The following is a 23,634-nucleotide window of genomic DNA, read 5'->3' as shown; positions in this document are numbered from 1 at the left end:
AAAGTAAGATTGCTGAAATAAATTAAAGGTTTTTGCTGACGAAAAGTTCAAGTATGAGAAAACACCCATTCACTTTACAATGAAAATATGGCTTGTGAAGTAATTGAAATCATTTGAAAAATATATTTAAAAATTATTTTGTGACAAATTGGAGTAAACATATTCTCTACTCTCTTCTGAGCGCTATAAAGAACATTGACTAATCCAGAGTTTGGTCCCTAATTCTGTGGTTAGATTGGGAGGATACCAACTGTCACTCTAGAGCTCCCACTAGTTATTGACAACAAAGAGAGAATCACATTTGATTTCATGGGAGAGTATTTCATCCATGGGATTGGGTGCAAATAAAGCAAATAAATAGGGAAATATGAAATAAATATGAAAATATACTTTGTTGGATGTAGAATTGGAAGATTTTAAGGTGACATATTATAATCCTCAATTTGGTTTAGTTGATTGGAAACTAATGTGAGCATGTTAGCTCTCAGGAGTTCAAATCATCACAAATTATTGACATTTAAAACCGTAGAAAACAAAATCAATTCTTCATAAAACCATTTCTTCAAAGTAAGGGGAAGGATAAAGAAGACTACTCAGAATTCATGAGAAGGATATGATAAAACACAAATTTCATATATAAAAACAAGTATACAAATAAAAGAAATGAAAAGTACAACTTAACTCACAACCCTTCCCAAGAAAATCCTTAGAAGCTCTCTCCAAGCCTTTCCCTCTTTACAATCTCGCCCAATTCTCTCTTAGAAATGTAATGAAGAAGAAATCTCTTACCTTCCCTCTCCTCTTACAACCCTAGAAGAAAATCTCCTCCTTTTTCTCTCTCTAACTCATGCCTATCCTCTCTCTCTAACTTTTTCATCCCCCCCTTTTCCAAGGCCCTTCAAAAGTTCCTTTTTGTTGGCTGCCTCTCCTCTCTGAAAAGAATCTCAATCCCCTCTCTCAATTCCCTCTAAAATTCAAAAGTCAAAACTTTGAATTTCAAAGGATGTGCCTCCTTTATCCAAGAGTTAAATCTCTTCAAATTGAAACCTTCCAAAGTGTCTACATCCATTGAATCATTCCATGGGGTTCTTAGAACAAGTGTCCCTTTGAAAATTTAGGCAAAATTTGTCTCGAACAACCTTAATTTGAAGATGTCACGCTTGGCGCATCATGCGCCGACACTCTAAATTTTGGCGCATCATGCGCCAAACCCTAAAATTGGCTGTTTTTTCTCCAAATTTCGTTCTTTTTGTCATTTTTGCTCCAAATGCCTAAAAATGGTAACAAAAACACAAAAATAAATTTCTTTAAAGTGCAATATCACCAAAAATAGACATAAAAATGGTACTTAACAAAATATATAATTTTTGTGGATCAAGTACGCACATGTAACTCAGTAGCGGTAAGCTCTCGTCGCAACTCTAAAGTCTATCAAGATAAGAAAATAATTAATATATATTTAATTTACAATAAAATTTAATTCACAAATTAAGTCTTACCAGCCTTTTCTGTTACTTGGTATGTAGGAGCGACCCACCAGTATGCTTGGAGGTCCCCATGCCTTCACTATCAGAGAGCCAAATTTCTTTGGTCTGCTGAATATTATTCTTCTCATAATTCAGAGCGTCTCAAACTGAGCAATCAGTTTAATTCACTCTCTCTGAACCACAAAAGACACTGACACATCTTCTGTACTTCCCTAAATATGTCATGAAGAAGATCACCCATTTTATGCTTAAATTTCTTTCTACTGTGTGTGTTATGCTCAAAGAGCAAGTGGAACTATTTCTACTGTGTGTGATCACCCATATATATATATATTATATATATATATATATTAATGATTTGTGTATATACCCCAAACTCTCTAAACCATATATCTTGAACTGATATTAAGATCTCTTTCCAAGATAGGTACATAGCTTTATACTTCTTTGAATTATATACCTAATAACATGAATAGCCTGTGTAGAGGGAAAAACTCTGAAAAAAAAATATAATTAGTTTTATGTTAAATTAAAATAATAAAGCATTATTACTACTATCTAAAAAAACGTATGTCTGTCGTATAGTCTCCAGCTCAAAAGTGTTACTCGTGCTACTTGACCCCTTTTGGTCAAGAGTAGCAAAATGACACTCTACACATATGGTAATGACAGTGCTGGTTTGGTAGGAAGAGAAGGGTTGTAATTCAGGGCATGTGGTGTAGGTGCTGGCGTTGGGGTGGAGAACCATGGGGACGACGCGATAAAAACACTGACTATGGTGGAGAGCAATAGAGAAGTACTCGTATGAACAATTATGTCGCCTCGTCATTGGACAAGGGCCTTCCTCTTATACTAAACCCAATTATGTCCACCCCTCCACGTGGAGTCATTATCGGTCGCCATACGGCTGGGTGCGGTTTAATTTAGTGTAATATAGTAGTTAGAAATTAGGTATTTTTAATTTGAAGAAAATGGGGTCAAACTGAACCCTTTGATTCCTACATTTTGGATAATCGAGCTAACCACGAGGAATGTACCATCCTGAAAGGTAATACACTACTTGATAATAAGCTCTATTAAATAAAATATAGAAATAAATGACTTTTGTTTGATCTGCAAGTTTGTATAATGACCGACAGTTTCCCCTATTCGATAAGGAAGTCAAATAGAGTTTATTTTAAGTTTGGGTTCTTTTAAGTTCCTTATAAAGGCAAGCCCCTATAATTAACTACAACTTAAGCGAACGAATTAAAACTCTTGATAAAAATCAGAAATACTTTGTTTTCATGAGTTCAAAAGGAAGGGTTTTCCACCAAAATGATTGTGAAATTTCTAATAGGGATTGGTTGAAAGGTGAAAGATTTTGTTTTAAGAAATGAAGAAAGAAAAGTAGGGGAGATTAAAGGTCCAGAATAGGTTCTTAGTAATCCCCCAACCTATCCTAATGTTTGGCTTAATTTAGGATAATATTAATTTAAGTTAACTCTTGCTAGTTTTAATAATTAGGACTTATATTTGTGTGATTATGATTTACATAAAGATAGGAGGTTTTACGTCGAGTGACTACCTCAGAATCCTAAAACAAGTTGGGAAATGTTGCATATAAAGACTATACAGGAGCCTAACAAAAAGAGAGGTTTTATGTCATAAAAGACAGCCTCAGAATCCTATGAATTGTTATTTAAACTAAATAAAGGTCTTAAATGAGCTGCCCACAAGGTCTACTCCAAGCTCCTTGTTGAAGTGTCTTCAAGTCTTCAGGTACTCCGATCTTATTATTAAAAGTTTTATTTATTTCTATAATTTAGTGAATTAATTAAAGAGTAATGGAGTTATAGTTCAAACCTAGGCCAAGGCTAAGTTCACTTAAGCTAAGTAAATCCCTAGTGTTATAATTTTAGTGTTATGATTTTTCTAAACAACTTTTATTTCTTCATTATTTGTCCTTAACACATGCATTCTATGTTTGATAAAAGCAGTAAAAGAACATGCATTGAGATACATAAAGAAATGATGTTTTATCAAATTTTTATTAAATTTTACTTATTTAATTAGTGGTAACCCAGTCAAGATGTCTATGGCTCCGTTGTCTCGGGTTGTCGGATGCCTAGTTTACTTAGTCCAAAAGGTGACTGCCCACCAGGACCAAAAGATTCTTGTCAACATCTACAAAATACATCATCCAAGAAATCTTTGTAAACTAGAACAAAAGGAGTTAAAGTTACATTACATGATCTTTGTGATTAAGATTTAATTGATCATTGAGTTACTTTCTTAATTTTAGGGTTGAAATGTTTTAGATTGTTTACATCTTGTTGTCATGTTTTAAATGTTTTATTTTTGTTATTTTCGTTCACTTGTTATTATTTATGTGAGGTTGACGACTTTGAAGTTGACTTAATCTCAGAGCCATGCTTTAAGGCCTTGTTTCAATTTAGTTTAAATTTAAGTTTTAATGTGTTTTATGTGAATTTTACCCATCCCAATGGGTTTTATTTTATTCCTTAATTGATGTTCAAGTTGAGGGGTTTAGCTTTAACTTAGGTTTAAGGTTACACCTAAAAGATTCTCCTATGTTCAACCTATGAGTTAGGTTCTAACCTAAGGTTTAGGGTAGGTTTAGCTTAAGAATAAGCTATGATTTAAGTTTATTTTACCTAAAGATTAGGGTTGGATAAAGATTAGGGTTTACCTAAAGATTAGGGTTGGATTAGGGTTAACTAACTTAAGGTTTAGGTTAACTAATCATATTGGTTTAGGGTTAACTAACCTAAGGTTTAGGTTAACTAATCCTATTGGTTTAGGTTTACCTAACTCAATGTTTAGGTTGACTAATCCTATTCGTGTAGGTTAACTAACCTTAACTAACTACTAACCTATGGTTTAGGTTCACTAATCCTATTGGTTTAGGGTTAACTAACCTAAGGTTTAGGTTAACCAATCATATTGATTTAGGTTTAACTAACTTAAGGTTTAGGTTAACTAATTCTTTTAGTTTAGGGCTAATTAATCTATGGCTTAGGTCTAATCCTATTGATTTAGGCTTAAATAACCTAAGGTTTAGGTTAACTAATCCAATTGGCTTAGGGTTAACTAACCTAAGTTTAGGTTAACTAATCCTATTGGTTTATGCTTAACTAACCTAAGGTTTAGGCTTGTCTAATCTTATGGAATAGAGTTAACTAACCTAAGGTTTAGGTTAACAAATTCTGTTGGTTTTTGGTTAACTAACCTAAGACTTAGGTTATTTAATCATATTAGTTTAGGGTTAACTAACCTAAGGTTTAGGTTCACTAATCCTATTGGTTTAAGGTTAACTAACCTAATGCTTAGGTTGACTAATCATATTGGTTTAGGGTTAACTAACCTAAGGCTTATGTTAACTAATCATATTAGTTTAGGGTTAACTAACCTAGGATTTAGGTTAACTAATCATTTTGGATTAGGGTTAACTAACCTAAGGTTTAGGTTCACTAATCCCATTGGTTTAGTGGCTAACTAATTTAACCCCGAAGTTGGCTAACCAAGTATTCTGTTTAAATCGAGTTAACCCTAAGGGGATGAATTCAGATCAGTCCCACTAATGTTTGGAGACCGACATGAGCCCTAAATTGGCTAGACTAAGTTTAGCATGAGCTTGGGTGAAGCTAACCTAACCTAACTCAAACATACTCCCCTAATTAGTGAATTATGATGATTAAAATGGTTTTAAATATGGTTTTAAGGTTTCCATGTTTAAAGTCAAAGAACAAAATCAAGGGGGATTTGGAAATTCCACATTTCTTATTTTTCTTAATTATTTAAAAAGACCCATTTCACTTAAAAAAAAGAAATATCCCTACAGAGGAATCAAAATGACTTGAAAAATAAGAGAAAATTTTTCCCAAGCCACTTAATATCTCTGCCAAATTTCATATTTTTCCCATTTATATTTTAATTTTTATAATTTGAATACTTCAGAACTTCAAAAATTAATTTAAAAATATTTTCTTGATGAAAAATCTTGATTTTAGTTTTGAAAAAATTTTCTCATTTTTCTGAGTTCATAGCATCTTTCAGTTTATTTTTTGGAGTTTTCTGCAAAAAGTTATACAATTTTGAAGTTTAATTATAATTTTTGAAATAAAATTAAAAAAATAAAACAACATGATAAAAAACTGTGTTTTCTTCCTGATCCCGCCCCTGCTCGCGAAATAGTTTCAACGGCTGAAAATTCTCGGACTTCGTTCTCCACCGATTCTTAACTAAATTTTGCGTTCTTGGATTCATTTTGTTCATCTCGAAGAGTAGATCACATCCATATGGATACTTGGGTATTTTGTGATCTATTTTTTGATCTGAAAGGGATGATAGTTCGAGATTATTATTTTGATTTAAGACATATACCTGAGCCTAAGAGGTTTGTCCCTTGAACGTATCAAACTCCTTGTGCGCCGATTTGATGTCGTTTTTTACGTCAGATTGGAAGTTCACCGTAGTTGACTTGATCTCACTTGGAAGAGGTGTTAACAACTGTCAAAATGATGGGAAATAATTGATCTGGCTTCCTAAGGACCTAAGAAGACTAATATAACAATTTGTTCAAGTTTCGAAAGAGTTTTTTGTGCAAAATTGAAAGGTGGACGTGAGCTTTAGAGGGCTTTTCTAGCGGCGACGGTGGTGGCATATGTTGGGTTGTTTAGGTCAAGGGCTACAAATTTCATTAAGGATACAGAAGGTTTGGGAGACTATGAAAAGTTGGATTGGCTTCGGATTTTCCGGTAATGTTGGCGGTTTCTGGCGAGGGAGGAGATGGGGAGCTACTGTTGTGTAACTCCAAGGAGAAGAGAGTGGGGGGGGGAGATAATAAGGTGTAAGAGAAAGCTGGGAAGAGGAAAAGAGAGGTGAGAGAGAGGATACTGGAAAGATAGAGAGAAGAGTGAAAGAAAAAGTGGGCAAAAAAGAAAGGGAGTAAGATAAATATGAAGGGCAGAAGAGAGATAATAAGAGGTAGAGTGAGATATATGTAAAGTTTTGAGAAGCATGCATGCGTGAATAATAAGTATGATAGGAAGGATTAGTGCATGCATAAATTATAATAATAAGATAGAAAAAATTTATTATAAATATTTTTTTTATTTTATATTATAATAATAATTATTTTTTTATTATCATTTACATGTTTTTGGTCGAGACGCAGCATAATGATGAATAGAACGTCCCTCTTTGGTAAAATCGAGGTTCTTGACGTGATCGCTCATTCAGTTTCATCATCCAGAGTCGTTCTGGTGACCTTCTGATGATCGAGTAAAAAATGCATCAAATTTAATTTTCGTTAAGTTTTGGTTCACGATCGAGCGTTTTGAAAATTGATCATAGTGAGGAAATTTGAAATCAATTGGGGGCAAAATTAAGATTTTTGGACAAAATTAAGATTTTGGTCAAAATGAGTTTATTTGATCAAGTTGGACCGAATGGATGGTCAAGAATTGTGGTTAGGGATGCTTGAAATGATGTTGGAGGATTTGGAAATTTTTTTAGCCATAAGTGGCATTTTTTGTAATTTTGACCAACTTTGGTCAAAGTGGTCAAAAGGTTGATTTAAAGGCTCTAGGTGGTTCAGGAAGAAATTTGGAGTCAAACGACAATGTTCGGGGTCATTTTCGATCAATGTGGAAAGTTTAATGTTCCCCGAAGCATTTTTTTTTAAGTATTCGTTATTTTGGTGTTGATGTGCCAAAAAGTTGTCCGAAACTATGGCAAAATTCTCAGGAAGACATAAGAAATGATTTGGTGTGAATTTTAGGACTTATTAGTGACTCTAGGAAATTTTGGGAAATTAAGTATTTTGGGGGTCCAGGGTATGGGTGTAAACGAGTCGAACACGAGCTGAGCCGGCTCAGCTCTTGTTCGGCTCGTTTATATTTCAAGCTCAAAATGTGTGTTCGTGTTCGACTCGTTTGCTTAACGAGCCGAACACAAAGAGTCGTTTTGACAACCCTAATCACGTAGCCATAAAATGTTAAGGATTGAGTCAACATTTAAAACATCATTTGAATCTAATTTAATATTTTTTATTCTATTTTCTTCATTAATACTTTTATTTGATTACAAATCTTTGTAGCCTTGTAGTCAATTAAATTTTTTAAAAATACTACTCAGCAAAGATATATATATATATAATTGATTAATAGTATTTCAAGCCAAAACGAGTCGAACACAAACGAACAAATATTTGTTCGTGTTGTTCGTGTTCGGCTCGTTAACTTAGCAAACGAGCCAAACACAAGTTTCTTAACAAACCAAACATGAGCTGTTCGCGAACAACGAGCAGTTTTGACAGCCCTAGTCCAGTAGTATTTTGGTAATTTTTGGGAAAATTAGGTATTTTGTAATTTTTGGGAAAATTGGGTAAATTTTATTTTCTTGTTATATTGGGATATCAAATATAATATACCTGACTCACTTGTCTTGCCTGAATTAAAAGATCAAATTTAGCATATCTTCTATTCACTTAACTTCTATGATATCATATGGTTGGCTTACCTTCTTTCATGATTAAGAATATAGTCAAGCCAATCATAGTTGAACATGAATATGCTTCTTATGGAGCCAGGATACTTTAAACAAAAACCTCTTTGAGAATCCTATAATAATCTATTTCATCATCTGATTTATTACTTGCTTTAACATGAACACCAAAATTACTAGTTTTTTTTTTCTTTTGACTAGGATATTGTATGAAATTTATAGTCATTCACATCATAAATTTACCAAATTCTTATGATGCGATTAGTCTTCAATTAAGTTCTATTAAGCCCTAATATGTTACTCCATTGTTCCAATTATGAATCAATGAATTCATAAACAATTATGTTTTTATTATTTTATTTTAAAATATCTAAAAATAAAAGTGTGACATGTGTAAAACTTATCTGCCTTATAAACCATTGGGAGAAATTTTATCTCTATCTATTGACTTATAATATCTTCTTCATATGAATTTAAAAATTAAATAAATAAGTTGTTCAAACAAGAGAAATATATGAATTAAACAATAATTTTATCTGAATAGAAAGGGTGAAGAACTACAAATAAAAAAAATTATCTTTAATATAGGATTGAACTTTGTCACAATTGAAAAGAACATAAAAAGTTACTGCTCAAATTTCGAAATACTGAGATAACATGATGTACATCTCTCTGATGCTTCACTTAACTACTGAAAAATAGAAAGTGTTTAGGGAGACACCACACCTAGTTTTGGTTCTTTAGTGGGTTCTTTTTGCCCAAAATAGTAAGAGTAAAATGTTATAGTCTCCAGCAATAAATATAACTCACATATTAAGCCTTTGGTTTGAGTTTTACTCTTCGAAGTTTTCTTTAGTTTATTTTAAAATCTATGAATAAATTGTTATATAACATAATTTATTAGTTTTTTTGAATAAGTAACAACATAATGTATGAGTTAATATCTCTCAAAATAGATACATCTAGTGATACTATTCCGAACCGCTAATTATTGCCTTATATAGTAGATGTATCGATAGATGCTCCATATGGTTGAAAAACTAGATGAAAATATTATTTTAAGCTTGCACATTATTATTGGAATATTTAATTCTAAATATCGTGTCATTATGTATTAAATGAGCTGCACATAAATCCACTCATAAAACCAAACTAAACCAAGTAAGACTAGTTTGACCCCAATCAAACTAAGTCAACCTGGGTCAATTCTTTTAAAATTTGTTTGATTTAAACAAGTTTGAGGATAATCAAAGGAAAAAAAATAGCCTAACTTAGGTTAACTCGGAATACCTAGAGACTCATCTTAGATCAATTCAACCCAACTTGAACTAATCTAAAATCAAGTTTGACCTGGGTGACTGAAAGTTAACGAGTGTTTGACTTCTGTTTTTGTACAAGAAAAAAAACACACTTAGGCTCAGCCAGGGATAATTGGGGCCAAGGTGCAAACCAACTAAAATGAAACGACGTGAAGTTCACCCTAAAAGCCACTAAAACTTAAACCTGAACCCAAAACTATAACCTGGTTTGAGAAGGTATTTTGGAGGAGGCAACCCATGGTTGCTAACAAAATATCTTTCAATCACTTGTGACTAATCAGACCCCGAGACGACGGAACCATGGGATCTTGACAAGGTCATTCCGAATAACAACAATAAAACACAAAATGACAAAAAAAAAAAAAAAAAATCTAATCGACTAGGAAGTCTTAAGAAACCTAAAATTTTCAACCCCTAAAATTCGAAAAAGACATTGAAACGTAAATGAAACCCTAATGAATAAAGACCACCCAACACAACTTGAACCAATGCCACCAAGGTTTACGAAGATCTCTTGGAAGACGAAACTCATGGTTGCTGACATTAATCTTCCAATCAGAGTAGGTTTGATTATCTCTTAGAATAACTAGATCACAGAACCTGACAGCCATGAGATGATTGAAAGCCGTTGGAGTCTTAACCGGGTTCTCTAAAATAAATATAAAAACTAACCAATTAAATCAAAACATATTTTGTGCTAACTTGTTTTGCAGGGTTGTTGAAGACAAAAGGCGGATACCACCCTAGATGTACTTTACATGTTATTAGCGCGTGCTAATTCTGTTTTGCCGGGATGGACCTTCAAAACCCAGAGAGAAAGGATAAACCTCAACTAAACTATTGACAATAAAACAAAACTCTAGGCAAACTCGAAATCTTTAGGAATCCACTGCCCTTAGGATAGGATTTTGAAATTTCTTTTCTTAAAAACGACATTTAAATTTTCTGAGGACGAGTCACAACCTTAATCAAGGGTTCTCTTAAACAGTCCCCAGAAAACTTAAGATGTAATTAACTATAAGGGCATGCTTTTATAGGAATAAACGAACCAAAAACCTAAATCTCTAGTTGTAGGTTTGCTTTCGTTAGGTTTTCTTCACGGGTATACCTACAAGGTGTCTTAAACCTGTACACTTTAGAACTATCTACGCAAAGTCCACTTCACAAAAGCTTCCCCATGTATTTCTTTTGTTTGTCCTTACCATTATATGTTTTAGTCCTCCGATATTTTCTCTCTTCAGAACAACCACATGATCAGAGAGAGAGTTATTCAGAGAAGGAGCTATATGACGGGAGACAAGCTGTCGACTCTACGACAAAGACACGATGACGACAGAACGACGACGACATCACATTCTAGCGGCAACAAGAATGCGACCACAACCAAGAGCATGCAATTAGCAAAGAGGAGTAGAAGAGCATGCAATTAGCAACTAGGAGTAGACAACTGACAATGAAAGGCAAATGATCGATGGCAGTCGATAGAAGCAATGGGTGGGCGGGGAGCTAATGGCGATGGCAAGCTGATGGTTGTCGACAATAATTGACAGTGACAATTATGGGTGGCGATGAGTTGCTCTTAACGTGCAAGCAACGACAAACTAGTTATCAACAAGTTGTGATGAGTAGTAATTTATAGCCAACTTCAATGACAACAAAAAGCAACGACACATTTAAAGTCCTTAAAATTATGCATTTAGAATCCACCCAATTCCAACGATTTCCATATGCATTGCATTTAAAATTCTTTCAACCAAATGCACAAATTTTTAAAATCTCTGTAATATTTTTAAAATTCTTTCAACCAAGTGCAAGCAACAATTTTTTAAAATTTCATTTTAGATGTTTCTAAAGACAGCCAACTATATTATAACAGAATAAACATGTTTCATTCCAAGTAAAAATATAAATTAAATAAAACAAAAAAAAAATCAAAATAAAAAATGATTGCAAACGGCAACTTGGCAACTTATATAAAACCACCATTTACTAATAAAATGATGCAGCTCCTATCAAAACAAGGTCTAACTTGGAATAGCTTTACATAATGTTTCAATATAATATCATACAATATAATATCATAGAAGAGGCAATGTTCAGAATTTAAATCAATTGTCTAAGACTCATAACGCAATCTCACAGGATAAAATGCAAGCTTCACATAATGTCACCATACAGGCACACTGATAAAAGTTCCATCCTCCACAGGCCATGAAAAGGAACGACTTTTAAAGTAAAGTGCAGAATCTACAAGGCTGCTTTCGATACAAAGCTAGACTCCAACGACCAATATGCTGGGTACGCCCAACAAGAATTTGGATGCATTCAACTTTTCTTCAGAACAGCTACCAAATTCCAGGACATCGGTTGAGCTCAAAACACAGCCTAGGGACACAGGCTCTCCATCGGCCAAATTCAAGATCTGATACTGATTCCAATTTTTTCAATAACATCAAAACGATGAGGGGAAAAGTTGAAGTGCTCACAAATCAGCTCAGCATATGGGAAAACATTGTGCGGTCATGCTGCAGACAACTCCTTCGGATATGATGAATGCCAACTTGAGAAGATTTTCATGGAAACGTATCTTCAGCAAAAGATGTGTTTCAAGGCTATTTCTTAGATTTGTTCTCCCATGTTCTCAACCATGCTTTCTTTCCCACTTCCCCTCACGCCTCCCTTCCCTCTCTCTCCTTTCCATGATTTGCCTTGACTTGCTGCCTCGTCTTGATGTCGAACTAAATCCACCGGCCAACCCGTCAATAGCTAGAGATAATTCAGGATCACCAATGCTATTTGCATCACCTGAATCCCTACTTCCCTCGAGATTGTCTTCAAAAGTAGCATTGCTGCGTTCGACGGGTCTGTCCCTCGGCTGCAATATAGTTGGAGGCTGATTTGAGAAGGACCTTGAACCAGAGAGAACCATTGATGGTGTGGATGATGCGTTGAAGGAGGAACCAGCTGTTTGTACTGAGCTAACGGTTTCATGTCCTCTGCTAGCAGGTCTTAGACCCTCAAGTCCTGACCTCACATTGTCACGTTCCCGAAATTTTTCCCTCGGCCGACTGTAAAATAGAGATTTATACATGAGACCAAAATAAATAGGAAAGATATTAATGACAGAATTTATAAAGAGACACAAAGAACTCTAAAACAATTGAATTAAAGCAAAATGGAATTCTTTACTAGAAGTAATTTAGATTTTTGGTGCTGTTCGCATCAACGTAGAGAAAAATCTACGCTTCAGAAAATCCAAATATGACACCAATAGAACATTCGATGTGCTGCGTAAGTTAAGATCCAAGTAAATCATAGAAAATTTGGAAGATAAATTAGATGCTGGAATGAACCTCAAAATTACAGGCATGTAAAACAAACAGGCCTTTTTTTAAACCTGATGTTATTTAAAGAACCATTTTGACTGAAATCTCATCAAATAGTTGTAAAATCAATTGTGCAAATTCCAGTTAGTTATTTTGTTGGATGACAGAATTCATGAAGGAAAAATGTCAAACATGAGAAATATGTAGTGATTTGTCATATCTCAAATACCTAAACAAGCTCAATGATTTCAAACAAACCCATATTGCATTATGTAAGTTGTCTAACAAATAAGGGAATGTATTATTCGGCTAAAAAAGAAAAATCAAACTAAAGCAAAATTTTTGGACTATCTTGTTTGGGTTTGAAATTAGCGTCAAAATGTTAGGTTTTCATCAGTGAAGTATTTGGTTTTAGATATTTAGATCAGTTTGTGAATCAAAATTTTGGAAAAAACCAAAAGATTGACTTAATAGTGATAAATTACAGCTCATTTTGCAGTTCACATTTTTTATTTCGTTTCATCTTCTTAATTGGAACATCCACGTAAGTTACTGTAGTTTTTAGAAGGAAAATATAATTATTCTTTTCAATTTCATAAGATATGTTTACAAAAGAAATGGCAAAGGAAGATCACATAGTTAAGAAAACCTCAAAACTCCAATGCTAAAATAAGAAACAAAAATGAGAAATTATCAACAGTAGAAAATTATAAAAATAGAAAATACCTAAAATAGAAAAACATTAAAATAAAAACTTCCTAAATGTTTGACACCTCATCATGTTGAAGCATATATATTTATCATACCCAGCTTGCTTAGAAAGTGCTTAAAACTATGCCTAAAGAGTCTCCTGGTGAATATATTTGCTATTTGTTACACAGGATAAAAGATATGCAAATAGCACCAAAATCAATTTTTTTTTATGAATTATCCGTTAATCTCCACATGCTTTGTGTGATTAGGTTGCACCGGATTTGCTTCTTAGCCCAACTTGCTTACAAAGTGCACAAAATCAATTTTTTATTATGAATTATCCGTTAATCTCCACATGCTTTGTGTGAGCAGGTTGCACCGGATTTGCTTCTTAGCCCAACTTTCTTACAAACTGCTCAAAACTATGCCTAAAGAGTCTTCTGTTGAAGGTATCCGCTATTTGTTACATAGGATAAAAGATATGCAAATAGCTCCAAAATCAATTTTCATATTTATGAAGTATCTATTAATCTCCACATGCTTTGTGCGATCATGTTGCACTGGATTTGCTTTTTATGGAAGCCTTATTTTCATAATACAACACCATTGACATCTTTATCGAGATCCTTAGCATTTCAAGAATTCTCTTCGACCATAACATCTGACACATACCATTAGCTACATCTTTATGCTCGATCTCGACACTACTGCTCGCAATCACATTTATTTTTTCACCATGTAATTAAAATTTTTCACATAAGTATGGTATCCAGACAAAGATTTCTCGTCAATACTGAGCTCACTCAATTTGCATCAGTATATGCATCTATGTTTTGTTGTGATCTTCTGAAAGAGTATGCCCTTGCTTGGTGCAATTTTTATGTATCTGAGAATCTTATTAACGGCTTCAAAATGTTTCTCATAGGTTGAATGCATAAATTTACTTACCATACTCACAGTTAAGATAATATCTAGCCATGTAAAAGTATATCAACTGTCACAGAAAATTTTGATATATGAACTGTATTTACTGTATCACGTTCCTTCCCATCACCTAATTTATGATTGAGATCAATTTAAGTGTCTGCTAGCCTAGACCAACTCATCCCAATTTACTTGAGTCTTCCATTGGAAAACAACAATCCCTTTCTTTGATTGAGCAACATCTATGTTAAGAAAATATCTCAGAGAACCTAAATTCTCAGCACAGAAAAACTAATGAGAGGGAAGTCTTCAAACTGATCACCTCATATACACATCACAGATGAGAACTATATCATCCACATACACAATCCATATTACTATCCTTCCATACAACCTTCTTGTCCTTGAGTATACCCCTGGCATTTAACAAACAAAGTAAATTTTTCAAACCATGCTCTCGGTGACTACTTCAACCCGTAGAAAGACTTTTTTAGTTTGCACACCTTTGTACCAAAAGTTTCACTAAATCCTAAAGGTGCGTCAATGTACATTTCTTCCTCCAAGTCCCCATTGAGAAATTCATTTATTATATCTAACTTTTGTAGGGGCCAATCAAAAATGGCTGTAGGTGATAGAAAAACACTATAAGGTTTTGTTTTGTGGCTGAGGCGAATGTCTTTAAGTAATCAATACCATATATCTGAGAGAGCCCATTGGCAACTAGTTGAGTTTTGCACCATTTTAGAGAGCGATAAAAATTATACTTTATTTTAAACACCAATTTGCACCCTACAATTGTCTTTCCTGTAGATAAATCAACAAATTATGACGTGCCATATTTTCGAGAGGTTTCAACTCCTCAAAGACAACATCCTTCTACTTAAAAAACTTTTAGAGCATCCTACACGGCATTAGGAATCTTCATACAAAATAACTGTGAGGTAAAAGTACAAAAAATGAGTGAGAAGTTTTCCTATGACATATAATAGGACAATGGATATTGGGTGCAAACCTCACTCCCATACAAACGAAAATGAGAAGACTAAAATCATTAAACCTGAAATTAGAACTAGCCAGGTTCAGGACTAGAAGACTCATAAATCAAAGAATGAAGTGGATTGAAAAGGGGGTGAAAGCTCAAAGAGGGTATTGCATTAATGGTTCATGAATTCTGGGTAGTGCAATTTCTTTTGACTTTTCCTCTGGCGTGAGTAGACAATATCAAATGGTACCAATATCGTAGTTTTTTTCTATTTCTTCTTTATTAGTTATAGAATTATGAATATCATGAGATGACACTATACGAAAGCCAAAATCGTCTTCATTATCTAAAAGTCTCAACCCATTTTCTCCATATATAATATAGATCAAGATGAAAAATCAAGATTGAGGAAGTATTATTTTGTGCATCGTCGGTTTGAAAAAATATCCTGAAAAATAGTAGTCAAATCTTTGTTTTATACCCTTTAAAGATAATGCGTTAAAAAAGCTATAATTCAAAAAATATGATAGCCATGGTAACATGGTATTTTAAAAATAGGATTAAAACATCTATAACCCATTTAAGTGAGATCATAATCTACAAACATATGTTTTTACTTGGGGTTTAAGTTTTTTCTTAATTATGATTATAGAAGTGAACAAATACAATACACTCAAATATCTTTAAATGTAAAGAAGACGAGAGTCAATTTGTTGATTAATCTTACAAAAATTAAAACGAGTTTCAAAATTGAGAATCTTATTGAGTGCTCTATTTATAAGAAATGTAGCAGAAAAAACAACTTCACAATAAGGATATTTTGACACATGATTGGTAAACAACACTGTCCAAGCTACTTCCAATAAGTGTTTGTTCTTTCTTTTGGCCACAACAATTTGTTGTGAAGTATCGACACAAGAGATTTGATGAGTTATTTCTTTTTCAAAAATAATTGACCCAAAATATTTTTGAAATATACTTGGTAATTATAACTTTGTAATATTTCAATATTTTTTCCAAAATTATGTTCGTATCATGGTGTAAATGTTTTAAGAATTATTTCTACCTCAAATTTTTCTTTCATTAAATAAACTCAACTTAATCTTGTGTGATCATCTGTAAATGTTCCAAATGTCTCTATGAATCAAAGTAAACTATGCAATTGGTTTGTGATTTATGGAGAAAAAGAAGCACGATGATGTTCTGTAAATTGATAAACTTTATATTGAAAAGAACAAATTTTTATTCTAAAATTAACCGAGAAACAAGTATTTTAAATACTGAAAAATTAGAATTGCCTAAACTATAATGCCATTAAATAATATCAGTCATTGGAAACAAAAATATAATTAAAATAGTACTTTGATATTTTCTATTTCAGCCAAGTCCATCTTTAAAATAACATTCCATCTTTTTAATTAATAATGTCAATCATCCTCCTAGTGATCAACCGTAAAGCTGACAACAAGAGGGGTAGAAATTTGTTTTATACCGACGGTCACAGATAATTTTACTAATGAACAAGTTACAAGACAAATTGAGACATGGAGGACAACGTAAAGAGTTGACTACGGAGTAAGTCGAACATTTCCTATCTTAACAACTAGCGAGAAGGAGCCATCAACAATTTTGCACTTCATTATCTGCACAAGATTTATAGATGAGAACAAATTAGAGCAATGAGTTATAGATAAGTTGCAACAGAACCAACTATCCAACAATAAACAAAATTAGGAATAATACCTAGCACCGTAACTAGAGAGTTAACCTTCCATACTAAATAACAAAACAAAGTCCGGTCAATTTTGGAGATAGAAGCAATTCTTACAGGTGCTCTAATTGTTTCTTGGTAAAAGGGATTGCATCCAAGTTTGGATAAGGCTCCTTAGCTTCTTCAGTAGTGGCTTGATAAACTCGACATTTTTGTTTGAATATTGATTTTCAATTTACAAGTTTATCGTGAAGCTTCCAACTTGTCTCCTTTGTATGTCATGATTTCTTTGCAAACCACACACCAAGATTTCTTTTGCCCTTTTTTATCAATAAAAACTTCTCTCATAGAGGACAGTGGTTTCCTTTAGAGAATGTGACCTTGGAATTCGTCTCTGATTAAGGTCAGCTAAAAATATGTAGACCCAATCATTTTTCACTCTTCTTATGATGAGCATACTCATTAGAATTCTTCTAAACTTTATCATAACATTGATCAAGCTCTAGCCATATTGCTACTAACTCATTATAAAAGGTAGTAAAATTACAGTTATTATGCTTGGATTTCCAAGTTCAAGCTCTCAATTAAAAATTTGGGAAGATTTCTTTGTGTCTAAATAAAGATCTCGAACGGCCTCAAAAATATCTTGAGCAGTAGGAAGAAATATGTGAGGTATTTTGAAGTTTTGATGGCAGGATTCATGGAGCTGAAGAGCTAAATCATAACAAAATAATTTTCGAATAGTAATTTCTTAAAGTTAAGGTCACCAACAACAAATTCAAAATTTCAGTAGTTAAATGCCATATTTTGTCTCTCCGGCTAATTGCTACTTTTACAGATTAAGCCCACTTGAGATAGTTATATCTATTGAGTTTTATAACTCCAAGATACGGGACTAAATTATGAGAGTAATAATCAACAGATACATGCATGATGGGGGCAGCAGAGTGAGGTGAAATGGTTTTGGCATTGCTGGAACCGATATATGAGGTAGGATTTCTTTGAACATCGGTAATTATCACTGAATTCTACGACATCATCAGAATCAAAGGGGAGAAAATGGAATAGGCAAAGACTACTTCGAAAGCAAAAGCACTATCGGTGACTACCTTGAGGAAAACACACGCAGCGCTTTGATCACTAATTCAATTGCGACGGAAGATCCATCACATGTTCGATTGTGATGGGAAAGACAAAAGTAGCCTCCAGGAGCTCCTTTGATCACGCCTTCGAAGCGTCTTCAAGAGACTACCACATCATAAGCGAAGGGTCACGAGCGACGCCTTCGGTGAGCTATCACTTCGCAAGCATCCTCGATCACATGTTCCCCGCAAGAAGTTCCAAAGAAATTTCAGTCGTGAGTGGGAGCAGGCCAAAGCTTCAGTTAAGAGTGGGAGAAAGTTGAAGCTTCAATGATTAGCGTCACCTCCTCTGTTGTTTGGGAGGAATAAATATTTATTCAATTTCAATTATATAAGAAGCATTTACAGGATGAATAGTAGGGAAAGGCCACCAAATTATGAAAGCAACAAAATCTATGTGCACGAGAAAGAAAAAAAATCAGAAATTTCCAATAGTAGAAAATTCTAAAAAATAGAAAATAACCAATTGCTTTTCTAATTATATTATTTTAATTATGCATATTGCTTATAATTTATGCATCAAAATTTACATAATATATATAAATTCTACAAATAAATTATAAATGTTGCTAATTTCAATTAATTCAAAACCAATCCAAAATAATTGAACCAAATTGTGGTTTAGTTTGCTTCGGTTTAACGTTTTTTTTGGACGGTTTTGCCCAAATATTTGGACATCCAAAACCAGTTAATTTTTGCAAATTTGTCATTCAAACCAATCCAAAACAATCAAATGCGCATTCCTACTAATAGATCCTGCCTCATTTGAATCCTGTTTTTTCTGGAACCAGGCAGTCTCATCCTTTCCCTTCACACATTTTCAACGTGCCATAAGCATCAAGTTTCAAGCAATGCATCAGCATTTAGGGAGGATGTTCTTAATACAAGAAAACAGGAAGTAGAAATTCTAGGTGTTGTAAAATATATTGAGAACATTTTTCATGCAAGACTACAAGTGCACATAACAGCAGGCGACATCATTCGTCCAGAAAAATACTAAATTGCAAGCATAGCAGACAAACATTGCCCAACCAAATCAATCTTTAATAGAACAAATGCATAAGAAATAATTAAGATAAAATAAACAAACTCATAATCAAATAAACCTTGTCTACAAATAAAATTATCAATCATCAAAATTTTCATATGATTAGAAAGTAAATATTTCGTATTTGAGCATAAACATTTAACAATATCAGCCAAACATTCACCTGCTAGAATTAGAAGAGAAGTCCCTCCAAGATGACCGAACCCCAGATTCCACCAGTTCCAATTCCCTTTGAAGCTCTCGCTGCACAAGGTGCAATTGTAGTGAGGTAATGCTCACAAAATAGAACTGAAAGCAGTCCAAAAGTATGAACTCCAAATATCATAATTCTTTAATTTTCTCACTTCATTAAGCAGCAGTACTAAGTAAATCAAATATTTCACAAACAAAATCACCAGAAGGTAGACCAGGTAGGGAATCCAAATGCGTAGCATGCTTCATACCAAAGGCCTACATAGGAGAAATAAGTACAGGCTTTGATGGCATTCCCATCCATGACAAAGATAAGGGTAAGTTATAGTATGGTTTTTCTTGGCCCAATATTTGCTAATCTATGAAGCTAAATCCCCAGCTTAAAACCTTAAGTGATGACATTTCTAACCATTCACTCTTCACGTCCAGCCCTCGGATTGGCATTGATCAAATAGTGAACATTTTTTGCGGCAGTCCAACTTTTGATACCAAAAATAGATAAGTTAAAGACTGAAAGAAACAAAAGAAGCTACAAGCATCAACATCCTACACCAATGACTTAAGGCTGAGGATTCACAGATATAAAATAAGGTTAAGATGAAAAAAGAAACAAAGAAAATATCACAATTTGTGATTCCCAATTTTTGATTTAGGAAAAAATTAACTAATTTTTATGCAAACAAATAAAAAACACTTTAATCCAAATGATAATATAAAAGTCAACGCAATCTAAAATTTAACAAACCAATATAAAATTTTACAAGAATTAACATTCACACCACAAAAATGAAAATCGGTATTTAATGAACTTAAGAAGCTCTCAATCACAAGCAAAAAATAAATCCAAAATTAGTTTAGATGAAAAAACCAGAAATCACCAATTTCTTGATCTAGGCCGTATGTCGGTGCAAGACAAAAGTATCTCGTGAAGTTATTACAAAGCAACACAAATATTTAGCGAAACATAAAATATTATTGCATTCATTCATCATAAAGTGTATCTCAGGGTCCTGTTCATAACTTAGAAAGAAAACCTAAAATAAATAACTTATCAGAATCGTTAATATCAGGACAAATTTCAATCCAGCTTGGATTCCAGCAAGAGCAACTTTCCAACTCATTCTGACATAACACTAGATTTGAGCATTGCCAATGCAAATACGACATAGAAGACAACCTCCACCCAATATTCTATATAGCTGGAAATATGTGTCGTAGGATTCGACTGCTGAAAAAAAGGAAGCAACAGAATGAAGCATATTTTGTGCAGGCAAAACAATTCAAAAGTCATAACAATCTCAACACCGCCTTTATACAATAGCGCTGTCAAAATCAAATCAACGAAATCTGTTCCAATTAACAGTGTACAAATAAGGGACAAAAGAAATAGTTAAAAATCAAAGAGCTGGAAATAAGTGATGGAGAAAATCTAAGAGTTGAATAAAAAAATTAGTTGTAGTAAATCAAGCCTGATGAGGTAAAATGCATTAGTGAATACATCCCCCTCTAGAAATCATTATCAAATGTGTTACATCTGGCAAAAAACTAAAAAATTAAAAACAAAAAAAATTATGAAATGAAAAAAAAAAGAAAACTTTAAAGCATCAAAACTCAATATATTGACGTCTTCGCTTCAAATGCTCGCAGCCAATATGTCCAATATGTAGTCTTTTAAATTTCCAAAATCTCCACTACAAACCTAAGAAACTGAAGTGCTAGTTAATTTGAAATAAGGTTACCTGGCTTTGCCTTTCCCTTTCCATATCAAGCTCAAATTGAAGTTCCCTTGTCCTAGCACGCTCATGTTCCAATTGCCGTTGTCTCTCAATCTCCTGCTCCAATTCCTGTTTCCTTTCCCTGGTTGAGATGATAGGATAAAAGAATTTAAATAAAGATGAAAGCTTTTATAGTTGTTCTGGAATTTTAATAGAACATTGTTTGGCAAACCTATCAAGCTCTTCCAGAAGTTTCATTTCTTTTAAAGCTACTTCTTCCAAAAATTTTTGACGAGCATGTCTCATGACAAGTTTCTTTTGCAAACGGGCTGCAACTTCTTCTTTAAGTTTGGAACGCTCTCTAAAAATAGATGGAAGTTAAAAATAATAAAAAATGAAAAACAAGACGAGAACTTTGAAGCAAGCAGTGGAATCAAATTGTAGTAAAGCAACATAAGTATTGATTTCCAAGGAAATATAAATAAATATGGCAGCGGAGTGTGAAGATTCATGGACAAGAAGAGTACAAATAATCTTCTGCCAAAACTGTAGATTTAGATTTACTAGGACGCTCCCAACAAACTATATCACAGAACGATAGAGTATAAAAAATTTCTTACAATAACACGAGGCAGTCAGGGAAAACTACTCTGAATGGCATTCAATCTTACCACTTAACAGAAAAACCACCATGATTCAAAACAATTAGCCTACATCAAAGAGTACTTGGGGAAATTTAATTGTTTAGTTTTGGATAATTCATATGTTATAGATGCAATGAACTAAATAATGTGAGGTTGTCAGGAATCAAAGTATAATAGGAGTAACGAGGACAAATATGCATCAAGTAAAATTATAATAATGGGAGCAAAAGTGCACGTGCATAAGCAACATCACAATACATTGTTATTAATGAAACAATAACGGATAGCAAAATTAAGTAGTTGAGTGCTATGCTTACCCTATAAAACTACTTTAAAAAAATAAAAAAATAAATAGAATAAAAGAAAAAAGAACAGTGAGGAAGAAGAAACTAATATAGCAAAATTAGAAACAAACTTCCCGACAACTTAACTAAAGCATATCAATAGGTTAAACAGCTGTCCTCAAAACCCTGGACAAATAAATTAGAGCACAGACCAGGCATGAGCATGCCTGCAAGCATTCAAAAGCATCTTACATATCAACATTTCAATAGCTCATTTTTTCCATAATAATCAGACTTACAATGACTGGATGTTATCCTTTATTTGTTGAAGACGGTTATCATCCTTATCATCTGCAGAATTAACAGAAACAGTTCAAGGCTTGGTGTCAACAAAATCCGAGATGGAAGCTCAAGATATTTTACAAGTTATATAGTCCTCCTTTAAATTGCCAAGTACTTCTTGCATCGCCTTGTCTTTTTGAAGAAGATCTATTTCAATTTCAGCTTCTTCTAGCTCCTGTTTTTTTTGTCAAAACAAAAAAAATAAATTAAAAAGATAAAAGTGTCAAAATGGTCCCTTAACTCTTTGAATGGGTCATTTTTGTCCCATAGTTTATAAAAATTTCAATTTAGTACCCAGACCCTTCTAATATGAGTTTAAATAGTCCCCGGTGAGGACTATTTTGGCCCATATTAAAATATTTAGGTTACTAATTTAACATTTTTAAAAGCTCTGGACTAAATTGGCCAAAAGAAACAAATCAGGGGAATATTTTGGCACTTTACTCAATTAGAAAATAAAAGGAAAATGAAAATCATGTTCATAGAAAAGAAGACTTTAACCTGGGATTCTCGATCAGCTCTCTCAGAAAAGAAATCAAAGTATGCACGAGTAGAAGCTAAAGAGGGAAGAACCTGTGAAACATTTTTTTTAGGAGATGAAAGAAAACCAAAAAAACAAATCATTAATTTAAGTCAAGCATAAGATAATTATGAATGACACCGGAGTAAACCCAAACCACAATAGAAATGAAAATATTATTGCCAAAATTCAAATCGATTACAGAGACGACTCTTCAAACAGGAAATAAACACTACATATATAAGACAACATCCTAAGGCGAGGGTGAAGGTGATGAACTCCGGCTAGACAACATGTGTGGCGAAGTTCAAGAGGTTTAGGGTCACACTAAGAAGGCTGCTGAGAAAAAAAGGCAAAAGCAAGGACTATGCAAGGGAGACTAGCGGTAGGGAGTAAAGGAGGGTGCTGGGAGGGGTTGCGGTGGTAGGGGAGATTGCTGGGGGTAGGAAAGGGGGTTGGGAGGAGGTGCGACAGCAAAGGATGATGCTGGGAGGGGGTTGCGGCGGTAGGTGAGTTGCTGGAAGGGTGTGGCAACAAGAAGTGGTTCTAGAGCAGCTGTGGCAGCCTGGAAGGAGTTCTCAAGTAGGTTCGACAGCCAAGAGGCGGTGGGGAAGAGATGCCGCAGCCGAGAGGCAGTGAGGAAGAGGTGTGACAGTGGAGGGAGAGGAACACGACAAGGAATCTGAAATAAAAAACCACAAAAGTAAACCCTAAACAACAAGCAACAAATATATAGATAGGTGAGAGAATGGGGGGGAGGGGGGGGGGGGCTGGGGCAGTCAATTCCGACAAAAG

The 23,634-nt window shown here is 33.8% G+C and overlaps 1 protein-coding gene across 6 annotated transcripts in view; it reads right to left on the bottom strand.

Moving 5' to 3' along the window:
• Positions 1–11,341: 11,341 nt before the first annotated feature.
• The window catches only part of LOC110036913, a 116,523-nt gene continuing 104,230 nt past the window's right edge, over positions 11,342–23,634 (bottom strand). For all 6 annotated transcript variants that reach the window (XM_020741466.1, XM_020741469.1, XM_020741467.1 and 3 more), the window contains 7 exons: positions 22,821–22,892; positions 22,401–22,494; positions 22,277–22,328; positions 21,282–21,410; positions 21,074–21,191; positions 19,306–19,385; positions 11,342–12,384 (listed from right to left, as the gene is read on the bottom strand). In XM_020741466.1, coding sequence (XP_020597125.1) covers positions 11,958–12,384; positions 19,306–19,385; positions 21,074–21,191; positions 21,282–21,410; positions 22,277–22,328; positions 22,401–22,494; positions 22,821–22,892 — 972 coding nt within the window. In that variant the 3' untranslated portion in view covers positions 11,342–11,957. The remainder of the gene's footprint in view (positions 12,385–19,305; positions 19,386–21,073; positions 21,192–21,281; positions 21,411–22,276; positions 22,329–22,400; positions 22,495–22,820; positions 22,893–23,634) is intronic.

This window comes from Phalaenopsis equestris, unplaced genomic scaffold (genome assembly GCF_001263595.1).
Source record: "Phalaenopsis equestris unplaced genomic scaffold, ASM126359v1 Scaffold212537, whole genome shotgun sequence".
NCBI lineage: Eukaryota > Viridiplantae > Streptophyta > Magnoliopsida > Asparagales > Orchidaceae > Phalaenopsis > Phalaenopsis equestris.
Note: the sequence above shows the minus strand (reverse complement) of the source record. Positions and strands in the feature narration are given on the sequence as shown.